At 44.3% G+C, this 15,635-nt stretch overlaps 1 protein-coding gene across 14 annotated transcripts in view; it reads left to right on the forward strand.

The window, feature by feature from the left end:
- Positions 1-15,635, forward strand: part of PDGFRA (platelet derived growth factor receptor alpha) — a 47,176-nt gene that overhangs the window by 17,786 nt on the left and 13,755 nt on the right. For all 14 annotated transcript variants that reach the window (XM_067736021.1, XM_067736018.1, XM_067736010.1 and 11 more), the window contains 13 exons: positions 1,793-1,964; positions 2,058-2,247; positions 5,391-5,506; positions 6,434-6,560; positions 7,618-7,811; positions 8,600-8,694; positions 8,914-9,046; positions 10,743-10,847; positions 11,232-11,342; positions 11,589-11,742; positions 12,583-12,749; positions 14,992-15,107; positions 15,469-15,591. In XM_067736021.1, the coding sequence (XP_067592122.1) occupies positions 1,793-1,964; positions 2,058-2,247; positions 5,391-5,506; positions 6,434-6,560; positions 7,618-7,811; positions 8,600-8,694; positions 8,914-9,046; positions 10,743-10,847; positions 11,232-11,342; positions 11,589-11,742; positions 12,583-12,749; positions 14,992-15,107; positions 15,469-15,591 (1,803 nt within the window). The remainder of the gene's footprint in view (positions 1-1,792; positions 1,965-2,057; positions 2,248-5,390; positions 5,507-6,433; positions 6,561-7,617; positions 7,812-8,599; positions 8,695-8,913; positions 9,047-10,742; positions 10,848-11,231; positions 11,343-11,588; positions 11,743-12,582; positions 12,750-14,991; positions 15,108-15,468; positions 15,592-15,635) is intronic.

Below are 15,635 nucleotides of genomic sequence, written 5' to 3' on the forward strand. Positions count from 1 at the left end.
GCTCTTGGAGCAATGGGAGAGTCTGAGATGATGACAACTGGACAGAATGCATAGATACTTCACACTGAGCCCTTTTTCTCATAAGTATGAAAGAAACCGGAAGGTTCTATGGCTACAAGATAACAACCAAAAAAATTAAAAAGAGAATGGATTTTAAAATTTGCTGATTGCTGACAGAGTCATGAATTCTCCTTTTCTTGGCTCTCATACCTTTGGGTTTTGAGGCATTTGATAATGTTGGTTGTCTGCCCCCTTATATTTCTGCTTTGTGGACACCCACGACACTTCTGCCTCCTGCATGCCTGGTCTTTCTTTGCCTGGTTTTCTTCAGTGAACAGGCATAACTCGAGTCATTCAACAAAGATTTAATGATGTTTGCCAAATCCCAAGCACTCTGTTAAAAGCTGGCCCATGTACAGAAAGAGGGAGAAGGAGGGAGGAATGGAGATGGAAGCGGGGAAGGGGAGCCACCGTGCCATCTCTGATCCCTGGGGACTTACACATAGGGTCTCATTCATTCTGGTTTTTTTTTTTTTGATTGAAGTATAGTTAATTTACAATGTGGTGTTAGTTTCGTGTACAGTAAACGGATTCAGTTATACATACATATATTCTTTTTCAGATTCTTTTCCATTCTAGGTTATTATAAGATATTGAGTATAGTTCCCTGTGCTATACAGTAGGTCCTTGTTGTTTTCCTGTTTTATATATAGCGGTGCGTATATGTTAATCCCGGGTCTCATTCATTCTAATGCATTGTGGTAAGTGTATGTGAACCATTGTGAAAGGCTATGATGGTCCCACGCAGAAACAATGAACAGTATTGAATGCAGGGGCCTCATGGAGAACAAAAAACATATATGTATATATATGCTTTTTTGTCCCCTTCACTCCTAGTTTGCAAATTTCGGCTCCTTGCTCTTTTTTTTGGCATTTTATAGTGTCTCTTCTTTTATCCATTTTTCTCCCCCATGCTTTTGCTGCCCCTTTCCTTTCTCTCCAGGGCGTCTGATTGGAAGTTGTGCATTTTCACATATTGCCTTATAAACCTCATGTTTTGAAGAGACATTCATAGACCTATATATATCTTTGCTGAAATGTAAAGCTGTCTGATTTTTCTGTTCATACCTGATTGCCTTTAATCCTTAAAACAGAAACTTTTCATTTATTGGAGATAAAATATTTTTCCCCTCGAAACCAAACTATGTACTGTTTGGCCCCAAATATATGATCAAAGTATTGGTTATGAATCATATTTTTGTTTGATATTAAAAATAACGTAGGCTTATTGTTGTAACTTCATAAAATTTAGAGAAACAGAGGAAAAGTCACTTCCCAGAACACCTCCATTATAATTTTAGGGAGATAAAATCCTTTAAATACTTTATAAATGTAATAATTAATAGCTACTATACTTTAAATAGTACTTTGTTATGTATTTTTCCTGCGGCAGTAGAGCACAGACACCTTCCTATGTCATTAAATATCTTTTTAACACAGGATTTTCAAAGGAGTGAGCTTGAAAAAACCCTTTTTTTCAATTAGACTTTATTTTTTAGGGCAGTTTTAAGTTCACAGCAGAATTGAGGGGAAAGTACCGAGATTTCTCGCATAGCTCCTGGGCTCACACGAGAGCGGCCTCCCGCATGACATCCCCACAAGGGTGGTACCCTTGTTACAGTCCGCGAACCCATACCGGTGCGTCATTATCTCCCAGGTTCCGTAGCCTACGTGAGGCTTCGCTCTTAGGAGCTAGCTTGTTAAAGTCGGTTCTCCTCCCCTTTTTCTGTAGAAAGGCAAAGGCCTCACAATGCTGGAGGAGACCAAGGTCCCGTCCATCAAGTTGGTGTACACTCTGATGGTCCCTGAGGCCACGGTGAAAGATAGTGGAGATTACGAATGTGCTGCCCGCCAGGCCACCAAGGAGGTCAAAGAAATGAAGAAAGTCACCATCTCTGTGCACGGTACATTCTGCTTTCCAAAATGTCCACTGACTGTGCTGCTCGGGGATCCACTATGCAGTAAGCGTTGTTTAACGGAAACTTTTCCCTGTACAGAGAAAGGGTTTATTGAAATCAGACCCAACTTCAGCCCGTTGGAAGCCGTCAACCTGCATGAAGTCAAACATTTTGTGGTGGACGTGCAGGCCTACCCCCCTCCCAGGATAGCCTGGCTCAAGGACAACCTGACTCTGATTGAGAATCTCACGGAGATCACCACTGACATAGAAAAGATTCAGGAAATCAGGTAAAGAAACAGCCTTCCTGAGTATGCCTTTTCTTTTTATTGTGTGTGTATTCCTAGATAGACTGACGCTTGCGCTTGTCTTACAACCCAAACCAAGAGTCCATATAGAAAATTTAGCAGTCAGAAATAGGAGATAGTGGAAATCGAGTACCTCTTCCGATAACATTGCAATGCAATAATAGTATGTTGGTAAGTTTATGATCAAACGAGAGAAAGAAGAACTGAAAATCTCTGCTCCCGATGAAAGATACGTTCCTGGATTCAGCAAGGGATGGAGGAAAGAAAGTAAAATTGGACCCACTTGTATGGTGATTACAGTTCCAGGGCAATTAGCACATAAACCTACATGAAACAAAACGTTGCTGGCTTCATTTGAAACGCATTTGCCCCAGTGAGGCCTCCATGGGAAATAAGAGTAGTGTCTGGTTAACTGTGGTTAGGAGAAGACATACAGTGAATAGTTTAGATCCCTGCCCTCTGAGGAGTCGGGAGACTGCTGTCATCTCTTAACCAGTGATGGAGTTTTGGGTAAGTCACCCCTCAGCCTCAGTTTTCCCATCTATAATGTAGGGTTAATAATACCTTGTGTCCTTCAAGGCAAGGAACTGGACCAGATGATATTTTGAGGTCTCTTGCAGTTCTAAGCTCTGATTAGAATTTAGGAGTAGAAGGTACCTCTTGAAGGGCTCAGCTAATCCAGCCCTGCACCTTTGTCAGAAACCATCCCAGGGAGACACAGTCCTCTATTTCAAGCCTTCAGGGAAGAAGAGAAGACAGAACCCCTCTCTCATCAGTTCGCTTAACCTCAGGATTTGCTTTCTTCTTTCTGAACTAAATTCCATGTGTAATTGAGAAGCGACATCTGGGAAAATGGACGTGGAAACCTCTGTGGAACAGTGATGGAAAAAGAAGTGGGATACTGAATCTGGAAGGCTTTCTGATGACACGAAATGGAGGTGCACAAAGAGGTGCGCAGTGCCCAACTTTCCACTAGGCTGTGAGGCCAGAGAGGAATAGGGTGATCCTGGCACAGCCAACACTTGAGACACCCGTCTGAGTGCTCTCTGCGAGCTACAGTCAATAGCGACGGCCAGGTAGCGGTCGTCAGCTGAGTGGTCCAGGAGAGCGGCCTGTTCAGGTGCTTCGAGAGTTCCTCCAGCACATCTGATCCCCATGAAGGGCAAGGGAACATAGGATGCATATGATGGAGGGGTGTCTGGCTTACTTAAAACTAGTGAATCCGGGCTTCCCTGGTGGCACAGTGGTTAAGAATCCGCCTGCCAATGCAGGGATACGAGTTCAAGCCCTGGTCCGGGAAGATCCCACATGCTGCGGAGCAACTAAGCCTGTGCGCCACAACTACTGAGCCTGTGCTCTAGAACCTGCAAGCCACAACTACTGAAGCCCGCGCGCCTAGAGCCTGTGCTCTGCAACAAGAGAAGCCACCACAATGAGAAGCCTGCGCACCGCAATGAAGAGTAGCCCCCGCCCGCCGCAACTAGAGGAAGCCCACGCATAGCGACGGAGACCCAACAGAGCCAAAAATAAATAAATAAATAAAACCAAAAAAAAACCCAAACAAACTAGTGGATCCACCAGCTTCCTTGGCCGAACGAGTGCAGAAAATGAACAACAAAAGACTGTCTGGTCATTGGCAGCCAGGGTCGCTAAGGGGACTCTAAGGAAGTCCATTCCAGAGTGTGTCCAGTGTGGTGTGGCAGAGGGAAAGCCAGCCCAGCATGCTCCCTTCACAGGTCCCAGCACCTGGCGTCTTGGGCTAGAAGACTCTACATTAGCAGGGTATTTTGGAGCCTGTGAAATGCTTTAGATTATTTCATGTAATTAATTCTCAAAATGATACTTGCATACAGCTTTCCAATGCTGCACATAAGGAACCTGAGGCATGGAGAAGTTCAGTCATGCCCCAGATCTCCTCCCTTCATGACCAGTGCTCTTCCCCTCACTCCACCTTCCTTTCACTCACAGTTCCACACTGTACTGTATTTTTTAATTATAAATTTGTTTATTTATTTTTATTTTTGGCTGTGTTGGGTCTTTGTTGCTGTGCATGGGCTTTCTCTAGTTGCGGCGAGCGGGGGCTGCTCTTCGTTGTGGAGCACAGGCTCTGGGCACGAGGGCTCAGCAGTTGTGGCTCATGGGCTCTAGAGCGCAGGCTCAGTAGTTGTGGCGCACAGGCTTAGTTGCTCTGTGGCACGTGGGATCTTCCCAGACCAGGGCTCGAACCCATGTCCCCTGCCTTGGCAGGCAGGTTCTTAACCATTGCGCCACCAGGGAAGCCTATCACACTGTGCTGTTTTGTTAATGACAGCCAAATGGGCCATTACTTTATAGATGCACGTACACACACGTGCACGCACACACACGCTCATGGCCAAATGTCATTTATTGTACGTGTAAGAAACCTTTTGGAGAAACTTCCCATTAGTGAAGTATGAAGGACTATGTTTCTCTAATTTATATATTTTTTAAGATGAATCCTGTGCTTTAAAATCATTCAAGCCTAAAGACAGTGCATTGTAAGAAACCTTATTCCACTCCTGTCCTCGTGTTCCTCCGTACCCCCTCCTCTCCACCCCCAGGGGAATACTTTTGTTAGTTTTGTTAGGTTCTTATGAAACCTTCCAGAGTTTCTTAAAGCAGATACAAGCAAGCAGGAATTTTATACCCTAGTGACCTCTTCGTATCGATACAGAGACAGTGTCCTCGTTCTTTCTTCCAAGGATGTTCCATTGTTTGGCTAATCACTCAAATGATGAATATTTAGGGGAAGCAAGTATTTTTTTAGAAGGTAAAAATCAAGGGTTAAAAAAAAAAAGGAAAGTTGGTGGGTTTATTCCTATTTAGAAGTCTGGCCTTAGCAGAGCTGACTGCTCTTGTAGCCACATAAGCCATTGCTCATCTCAGGTTGTCCCGTCTTATGTTTAAGAATTAAGTGTCTATGACTCAGACCTTCAGTGCGTAGAAAGTGTATCAAAAATCCCAGAAAAGCGATGATATGGACAAGAAAAAAAGATGTTTTTACTTTTTTACAAAAAACAAAATTCGAATTGAATATGGTTATTACTTAATGGTTAGAATTTATTTGGCTACAACTTGCTGAAACAAAGTCCTTTACTTTTAAGGTATCGAAGCAAATTAAAGTTGATCCGAGCTAAGGAAGAAGACAGCGGCCATTATACTATTGTAGTTCAAAATGAAGACGATGTGAAGAGCTATACTTTTGAACTCTTAACTCAAGGTATGTAAGGGCCGTATAAAGATAATGCCAGCTCAGTGGATGTGTGACTGAGAGTCTCCCGAGGAGAGCCTGGCACTTTTCCCCCAGGTCGTGGAGGGAAAAGCAGCCCTTTTAGGGGAGAAGCAGGGACTGTAGATGTCACATGTCAGGGATAGCTTTGTTGGACTTACAAATCCACATAATTCTGGGAGGTTCCAGGCTAGTCTGGAATCATTTGGGAATTCCTAGGCTCCACTAGCTTCCTTACCATCTGCTTCTCAATGTGGTCTGGGAAGAGTGACATGATGCTTTTTGGTCTGGATGACCTTAGATTGTTCCAGAGTGTTTGGCCTTTTTGCTTTGCTTTCCTTGTAGACCTCGTACAGTGGCCCTTCCCAGAAAGGAGTGCCCAAGTCTTTACATCCTGGTTCAGAACCTACTCACCTACCTTGGGCCACATACTGTCTTAGGTGGGCTCATTTGACCCTCACAGTCAATCTATGATACAAGTATCAGCATATTTCTAAATTATTTGATCCCAGGTTGAAAAAACATCTTTAAAACCTAATAATACCCCATAGATGCACTTTGGTAAATGCTGCTTTAGATTTAGATGAATCCATTAGATGATTCCCAAGCTATAAGATAATTTTAAGAGCCTTCTTGCCTTTCAAGCCAAATAACCACAGGGGCTTTTTGCTTTCTTCACTGAGGATTTAAAACACCACGGGGCATAAATGCCAAATCACTGAAAATGTGACCATGCTCTTACCCAAGTGGGTCTGTCCAAACTGGAGTGTTAACTGTGCACATGACTCAGTGGCCGCTTGGTTTGTAGGTTTGAATGTCACGCGGACAAGTTCTGAACTCTTGGAATTCCACTTCGTAATTCCCAGAAGTTCTGGGACACGAACCAATTCAATTCTGATTTCTTTTCACCTCTTGCAGTTCCGTCATCCATTCTGGACTTGGTTGACGACCACCATGGCTCTAATGGGGGCCAGACAGTGAGATGCACGGCTGAAGGAACCCCTCTTCCTGATATTGAGTGGCTGATTTGCAAGGATATTAAGAAGTATGGAAATCGCACCTTCCCTTTCCATTTGTGGTCAGAATGTTTCTTCCTTGGGACAGAGGACCTCAAGTGCATTTTACTTCTTTTGCTGGCCCTTGTTTTTGTGTTTGTGATTCTTATTTGGCCTAAGTCTCATAAACTGCAAGATAGGGTTCCAAACATGGACCTCGCGTGTGCGTGCATGCAGGCGTGCATGCACGCAGGTGCACTTCTGTGTCCTTGAGTAGCTGTAAGAAGGTCGACAGCTTTCAGCAGATTCTCAAAGGGTCTCTAATCTGAAAAGAGCATGAATCTAAAGAACTGCTGTAAGAGGATTTTTACTACCCTGGCCCACAGTTTCATCTCCCATTTCATCTGTGGTGAATGTTATTTGGTGGTTAGACTGGCACGTGAAAATAAATGAAGGTACTGCCCAGGTGACTTCTCGCTACCTGCTCTGTGGCGGGAGTTAAGGTCCCCGTCCCTCCTTCAGCCCCCACCCCTCACCCTTCTCCGGCGGGCACGTGAGCAGCACATTTGCACTCCCACCTGTAGTGACTGCTGTGCTCAGAAACCTCGTTGCTTCTCCTGGAGAAGGAGACTCCTAGACCTACGCCCCCCGCAGGCCACAAGGCAGCAGACTTGGATCCAGACTGGAGCTGGTGTCGAGGTCTCACCCTAGTGACACCTGAGGGGGTCCTCACAGTGTGGGTGGAGAGTAGGGAGGGCAGCAGGCCTTTTCGGAGGGGTGGGACGTTGGGATAGTTAAGTTCTTGAAGTCCAGGTTGCTCATGGGTTCAAGGCTTGGGATGGGTAGTTCTGTTGGATTGAACTTGTTTATCTCTGCCTTGTCCTCATAACCAGTTAACTTTTAAATACCCACATGTAGCTTATTCTCTCTTGGAGAACAAGGTGTTGAATGTTAATCTGCACATAAAATAAGAAAATTGACCTGTAGCCCCCCAAATGCAGACAAAGTCGGGGCTGCTTGCCGTCTTAGATGATTCTCACTGCTCCACCCACCCCCATGACTCCCCGTAATTGGCTCTATACCTATACCCTTTTTCTCCGTCTCCAGATGTAATAACGAAACTTCATGGACGATTTTGGCCAACAATGTCTCAAACATCATCACGGAGGTCCACCCCCGAGACAGGAGCATGGTGGAGGGCCAAGTGACATTCGCCAAGGTGGAGGAGACCATTGCAGTACGATGCCTGGCTAAGAATCTCCTCGGGGTGGAGAGCCGAGAGCTGAAGTTGGTGGCTCCCAGTGAGTAGCTCATGGGTCAGGACACGGCCAAGTCAGCAGCCGAGCCCTTCCTCTCTCAAGCGGAACTTTGAATCCCAGATGGGGTCCCGTAGGAATGAAGGTCCCTCGGTGGAAATTCAGCTCCGGATGCTCTTAACGGGCCTTCTCTGGGCATCTCTGTGGGAGCCCTTTCTTTCAGATTCAAATCCCAAACCGCATTGTGCAGAGGCCCCTAGGCATTTTGATTGTCTAGCCGTATAGCTACCCAGTCTCTTTGGTCTGAGCATGTGGGGATGGAGGATGGGGAAGAAGGGTCTTCCTCCTTGTTGCTCTTCATAACAGTTGAGACAGGTTGAATTCTTAAAAAAAAAAAAAAAAAATCAATGAAGCCAAAAGCAATATAAGTAAACTGCAACCTTTCAAAATAACTGAACTTGATTTTCTGAACTTACGTTCTAAACTTATGCTACTAATGGTAGCTCTCAATCTCACTTATTAATATTTATATTCCAGTTCATATTTTGTCCAGAAGGTTAATGTTGGAGGACCTTTGGGGAAGGTATTTTGTTCCCAACTGAATTTTGTCCCTTTCACTTCTAAGGGAAGAGCTGGAGTAGTTTCATGCATGTAGATAACTGAGAGATGGTCTTGCCCATCCTCCAAATAAGCCTGGTGGCTCTTATGCTTCTCCACCAGTAGTGAAAGATTTCTGGCCCAGAAACAGCCACCCTGCCTTCCTGCCCTCCCGCGTGTTTGTGCAAGTTCTCCACCGTGCCTCTCTCTCTCTCTCTCTCTCTCTGGTCCTCTAGCTCTGCGTTCTGAACTCACGGTGGCGGCCGCAGTCCTGGTGTTGTTGGTGATTGTAATCATCTCACTCATTGTCCTGGTTGTCATTTGGAAACAGGTAGATTTTCTTTTTAAAGAACTAAAACTATTTGAAACCAATAAGAACAAGAAGAAGAGCAACCTAGTTCAGGGCTTGGCACAGAGAAGGAGCTCAGTAACAGCATGATGAGTGAACGTTATTGAATCCTACTGTGTCCAGTCATTCTGCTGCTGCGGTTAAGCTTTGGTACATTCGGACGTTGGTAATTCACCAGTTACCTGTCCTGGTCATTTATAGAAACCAAGGTATGAAATTCGTTGGAGGGTCATTGAATCAATCAGCCCCGATGGACATGAATATATTTATGTGGACCCGATGCAACTGCCTTATGACTCGAGATGGGAGTTTCCAAGAGATGGACTAGTGCTTGGTAAGCTCCTACTGGGGTGATCTCCCAAGACTCCCTTTGATTTGTACGCAACTTTACTCTTTACGGGCCTGTGGAGGAATAAAGGATCTGCGCTTGTGCTTAGCAAAAGCTAAGCATTAGAAATTGGCTTTCAGAAATAGTTTTCTCTCTTGAAAATGAGTTAATTGAATCACAGCAATGACTTGTTTTTACCTCCTTCCCTAGCAAATTACGGTTAAAGAACATTTTACAAAGGGAGAAGAGAATATGAGGAGGCCTGCCAAAGCTACGCATCAAAGTGGCTTTGCTTTGGAAATGACACCAACTGAAAATGAGACGAAGTTCTCCAACTAAAAAGGAACAGATGAGAAATGAATGAGGACAATCAGAAAATATATTTTGACTCAGTACATTCTGAGGATTATTAGATACTTCTTTAAAATATAGAATATAAAAATATAGGTTTCTTTTAGAACAAACATGAAAAAATCATCAAGCCAGCTTATCACAGACTTTTCAAATATTTCAATCTTGGGCTGAGACCAAGAACATGAAGCTTAGTCCAAGGGATTTTTTTTGGTTTTTTTAAAATCACATCCTGATTGAATGAAAACAGGACAAAGACAAATGAAAGTTAGAGCTAGAGGTTGTGTCATCATGACTATTCTAACAGTATGTACTTCAGAGGATGCCAAAGGCATTTTAACATTATCCACTTGTCTCATTCCAAAGTACAGCCAAGTTAGGTCTTCTTACAGAGTTACTTAAACTGAAATCAAACGAGACACCCTATTCACATACCTATACCTGGGAACTAAGCTTTCTTTATTATATTTTCTCCCTTGTTTTACAAAAAGGGATGAGGAGCTTAGGGAAGTTAAAAAGTAATAAAATACGGAGAAAAAGGGCAACATCCCTAACGTACCAAGAGGCAGTCCTGTGTCTCTCTGCTTCCGTGTATTGTCAAGTTGCTAGGGAAGCAGTACCTTTCCAGGAACAGTTTCCAGCCGTGCAGACATGCAGTCACAGGCAGTGTTGGCTGTTAGTGCCCTTTTATGAGCCGAGTCTTTCCCTGGCTTGGCAGAAACATCTGTTTTAGACTGTGAGCTCTTTTAAGAGTGGGGACCAGAGCTTCCATTTCATTTTGTATCTCCCAGCGTGCGGCAAAGTGTTGTGCTCCTAGGGCATGTTTAGCCTTTGCCCTTCCTAGTCTTTCTAAGAAACAGGCAGCAAGGGAGCCAGCCCGAAGTTGTCTTCATCACTGCTTAGAATCCGTGATGTCTTGAATACTGAAGTATTGCCAGTGGATAAAGGTTTATTGATGCAAAAGATGCCCCTGTTTGTGTGCGGAAAACAGAAGGGTAGAGAACCAGGAGGTTTGGGCCAGAGCCACAGAAAGCAAGTACCACAGAGCCCACGATTTGGCCCGGTTCTCCAGCTGGTAGACAGAGTGCTCACACCAGCGAGGGCTACACCCTCCTTCTTCCCGCCTGTGTTTTCCTTTCCTTTGCAAACGTTATTTGACAAAAGCAGTTATACTAATTTCCTTCCCTGTGGGCTCAGTTCTGGTTTTGACATGATGACTCGGAGGAATCATTATGCTTCCTCCATATGGGAGAAACACCACCCAGCTGTGTACCCATGAGCGCTGGCCGCGGTAAATGAAGCTGACGAGATGCCTGATTCTGCATGTGTTGATGGTGCTGGTTGCCCACAGGTCGTATCCTGGGCTCTGGTGCATTTGGGAAAGTGGTTGAAGGAACTGCCTATGGATTAAGTCGATCCCAACCTGTCATGAAGGTAGCAGTGAAGATGCTAAAACGTAAGTGCCCCTTTCTGGAGATTTTTTGAACATGGAGATATTAAGTAAATTGCTCAAAATCACACAGCCAGTAAATGAAAGTTTAGGACTAGATCTTGGTTCTTTTGACTCTAGGTTTTATGCATATTTAGACTGTTTTGTCAGTTAGTTTTATTTAGATTGTTCTTGTTGCCTATATGTTGGAAAATCAAGAGTTATTTGTAGTGGCGTCTTTTTACCCTGAAGCCTAGGGATTAGTTATTAGCATCTAGACTGAGTCACTGTTTCTCTTTTAGACTGTTGTTAAATAAAATGATGTCCAGTCGTAGGGTTAGCCATGTTTTGGGCTTTTTCTGGGTAGTAAATAGTTTAGTTGAACCGATACGTGATTTATTTCTTGAACAGCCACAGCCAGATCCAGTGAAAAACAAGCTCTCATGTCTGAACTGAAGATAATGACCCACCTGGGGCCGCATTTAAACATTGTGAACTTGCTGGGAGCCTGCACCAAGTCAGGTAGGCTTGCTCACCTGAGAGTGAGGATTTTCATAGAACACTACGGTTGTGAAGACTGTCTAGGCTTTGAAATGCCCAAACACGCCAGCAAATATAAGTCCCTTGAATGGAGCTGTTGACTAGATTCTATTGAGGGAAGCTCACCGTTCTTGAGCAGCGTCTCTTAGCAGTGTAGACACAGTGTAATTCATGGCCCTTCTGTTCTTCACTTTCATGCTCACCTCCAACTGGTTTTGGACCCCACAGGCCCCATTTACATCATCACTGAGTACTGCTTCTATGGGGATTTGGTCAACTATTTGCATAAGAATAGGGACAGCTTCTTGAGCCGCCACCCAGAGAAGCCCAAGAAAGAGCTGGACATTTTTGGATTGAACCCTGCTGACGAAAGCACCCGAAGGTAGGTGCGAAGAGAGACGCTGTTGTGAACTGTCGTCTTATGAGCTTCACCAGTGGGGAGAACCCATGTCCTGATAGAGGCCGTGTCTGCAGATTCAGTGCCAGGAGGTAGCAAGACTTAGAGTCAACTACCCTGCTCCATCATCCTGTAACATGGTGCTGAGAGATACCTGATGTCTGCAGATATTTTGAACCGGGATATCATGTTGGGGATAGGTTTGCTGATAGGTTTGAATGAGAGTGAGGGTTGGAATAGTTCTGGGAACCAGTTTGCTGTTTATGTGTGTTCTACTTAAGACCTCTAATGCATCTCTGGCCAGGGATGCCCCAGTACTCATACCTTGTGAGAAACTTCTAAGTTTGAGATACTGGTCCTTGCTGAACGCTGTGCCTATTAGTCCCCATTGCAGAAGTCTAAAGTGGCTAAAAAGATCTCTGTAGATACGAAGCTCCGTAAGATCAGAAAGGACGTGAGTTCACTTCATATTAATTTACTCAATGGACACCAGATTGGTGCTAAATGTATTGAGTAGCAGGATTTGTCTGCCCAAGCCACTTGGTCATGGGGTGCAGGTTCGTGGCCCGTGAACTGAAAAACAGAATAAAGACAGACACAGCTGAGTTGAGATGGTCCATGTGTTTGTGCGATCGTTGATTGATGCTCATGCCCCCGACTAGACCACCCTCGTGAAGGGTATGGGTGGTTGTGCTTTTGTTCCCTGTGCCGCCCCCATGGCCACCACTGCCTCGCAGGTGGTGGGTACCTAGTTGTCATCTACTGAATGTCGGGCGATCACTCCAGAGGACAGCCTGATTAAGGTTTCTTTTTCTGTTTCTACAGTTACGTTATTTTATCTTTTGAAAACAACGGTGACTACATGGACATGAAGCAAGCTGACACTACACAGTATGTCCCCATGCTGGAAAGGAAAGAGGTTTCTAAGTACTCAGACATCCAGAGAGCGCTGTACGATCGCCCAGCCTCATATAAGAAGAAATCCATGTTAGGTAAAGGCGTCTTTGCTTACGCTTTGGGTGTTGTGATCTTCCGGTGGTTTAGTATGATGCCTAAAATACTCAGAAGATGCTGAGCAGGCCTGGGAAGTAGGGCCGCCAGGCCACATGGTTCCTAACTGCAGATCTGCACACCTGAGTCTAGGACATGTTTTTGAAGGTCTGTGGCCTGTGGATTGAAAAAAGAAAAAGAATAAAGATAGACCTCATGTAATAAATTTTTCAGACTTTAAATGTAAATATTTTATTTTATTAATTTTATCTTTCTGTCCAGTTTTATTCAGATATAATTGAGATACAGGACTGTGTAAGTTTAAGGTGCACAGCATAATGATTTGACTTACAAACATCATGAAATGATCACCACAGTGAGCGTAGTGGACATCCATCATCTCACACAGATGCAAAATAAAAGAAAAAGAAAAAGATTGTTTTCCTTGTGATGAGAATGTTTAGTATTTACTCTCTTAACTTGCATATATAATATACAGCAGTGTTAATTATATTGATCATGTTGTACATTATATCCCTGTAATGTACATTTTAAAATGTAGTCATTTTAAAGAATTGTTTATTCTGACATAATGATATTCATTTTTTGGTGTTAGCATGACTTTTTTTTTTTCTTCTTCAAATGAAAGTATGGTGGTAGTTGATGTTTTTTCTCAGTACCCTTACTTGGAACAATTAAAAGCTGGCAATCTTATATTGGTTCCTAATATTTTTTTTTAATTTAATTATATAAATCTCTAATATCTGTGAGTTCCATAGCCCTTGTTTTTAGCTTTGCTAATATCCAGTTTGTGTTAGAAACTGGAAAGTGGACAATTTGAGGTTATATTTTCTGACAAGGGTGTTGGGTTTTTCTACTGAATGTTGTTTGAAGGAAGATCCGTTTGTTTTCAAAGCAGATGAGCATGTGGCAGGGTTGAACTGATTTGTAAACTCCAGGGAGCCTAGCTGATGCCCATAGCAGATGGACCACCCCACATCTGCTGGGGGTGGTCCTTCCAGGCTTCTACTCTCATCACAGGCTTGGAGTGGGGAGGAGGCTGCTAGATAGATCTGACGATGCCTTGTTCCATAATCTTGTATTACCGGGTCTGAGACCTCCCGTTGGTCCCTGCAAAAAGGTGTTGAGCTGTCATGGAAATTGTTTTGAAAATCATTAATGTACTCTGGATGCTTTCAGGGTTCTTAAGTGAAAGGTACAGTCATTAAGAAAAGAATGTGCTTGTTCTGCAAAGCGCAGTACAGAATAATATTTTCCACTCCTGCAGCTCCAAGGTCCATTCACATCTCATTGCCAGCTGGGTAAACTTCCAAGCCCTTTTAAAAGATTAGCCAGTGAGACTTGTCGGAACCAGTCCTTCCTCTCCCCTCCTGTATCGTTAAAAATAGTTTACGTTGCTTCCCAGGCTGGACGTAGCTCTAGATGTCAGGGGAACCTGATTCATGCTCAACCCAGGCCCAGTTGGCAGGCAGACCATTGCTTTCTGGCTGGAAAAATGTGAAGGGCTGCAGCTACTCTTCACATGCCTGAACTTTTTCAAAAAGTGCTGAGAACTGCTGGCCTAGATTGCCTCCTTCCTCGAAAACCCTGGGACCCTTCCAGAGGGGACCAACTGGGGAAAGTGGACAAGTTACAAAGAAAGGGAACTACGCGCGAAGTCTTTGGCACTGACCTTTAAGATCACTATCTCTAGTTGGACTGGTGGCTAATTTTATTCACAAAGTAAGCCAAGTACTATGAAGGTGGCTTTAAAAAGAAAAAAAAAGCAATTCCTAGAAGCTGCTTTTTCAAAGAGCCCTCGTGTACATTCCTCACAGATTTGTGTGTGTGTGTGTGTGTGTGTGTGTGTGTGTGTGTGTGTATGTGTGTGTTTAAAGTGGCTGAGGTGATTTGCTAACTAAGATTGAAAAAAGAAATTTGGGAGGCAAACAACAAAATATGTGTGAGAACGCATGATACTGGTCCTTATGGAATCATATATACTTATATATATACTTAAACCAGGTATATGTTTCTACAGATGTATTTCTTTTTAAAGAGAGCACTTTTGCATATTTTACACACACCGCTGTGAGGTTTAGAAACTATAACAAAATGATCTTAAGTGTGTTCTTTGGACAAGCCTCCGCAGTCTGACGAGCGGCCCAGCCCTTCGGGAGTATCAAGGTGGGTGATGTTTCATGCTGTCCGCCAGCACCAACACACTTAATTCCTTTCCTGCAGACTCAGAAGTCAAAAACCTGCTTTCGGATGATAACTCAGAAGGCCTTACTTTGTTGGATTTGTTGAGCTTTACCTATCAAGTTGCCCGAGGAATGGAGTTTTTGGCTTCAAAAAATGTAAGTGTATTCAGGGGACAGAGACTTCTTTAGACCCAGGCCACAGATCTGAGCAAGGTGAGCGTGGAAGGGAGATCATGGAGAAGCCTGTAGCAATGGCTGCTTCTCTCTTCCTCATCCCCAAAGCAGAGTGGGGCATCCAACAGGATCAGGTGTCTACTTTTCTCCAGAGCTTTGTCCCTCTGGGGAGGGACTGGGATGAGAGCCTGAGAGAGGGGAGCTCTTTATGCCAGGACAGCCTCCCTGAGGCTGTGTGCCAGGCAGCTCCAAGCGCCCCCGTGAAGTGTCCAGTCTTGCAGGGGTGATGCTGTCTAGCGCAGGTGGACTGACACTCCCCGTCATTTCTTCCCTTTCTGCGCAGTGTGTCCACCGGGACCTGGCCGCTCGCAATGTCCTCCTGGCGCAAGGGAAAATCGTGAAGATCTGTGACTTTGGCCTGGCCAGAGACATCATGCATGATTCGAACTACGTGTCAAAAGGCAGCGTACGTGCTCTCACCTTGTTTGGCATGCTCGCCCTCCCTCACTT

The sequence above is a fragment of the Pseudorca crassidens genome, chromosome 4 (assembly GCF_039906515.1).
Source record: "Pseudorca crassidens isolate mPseCra1 chromosome 4, mPseCra1.hap1, whole genome shotgun sequence".
In the NCBI taxonomy this organism is placed as follows: Eukaryota; Metazoa; Chordata; class Mammalia; order Artiodactyla; family Delphinidae; genus Pseudorca; species Pseudorca crassidens.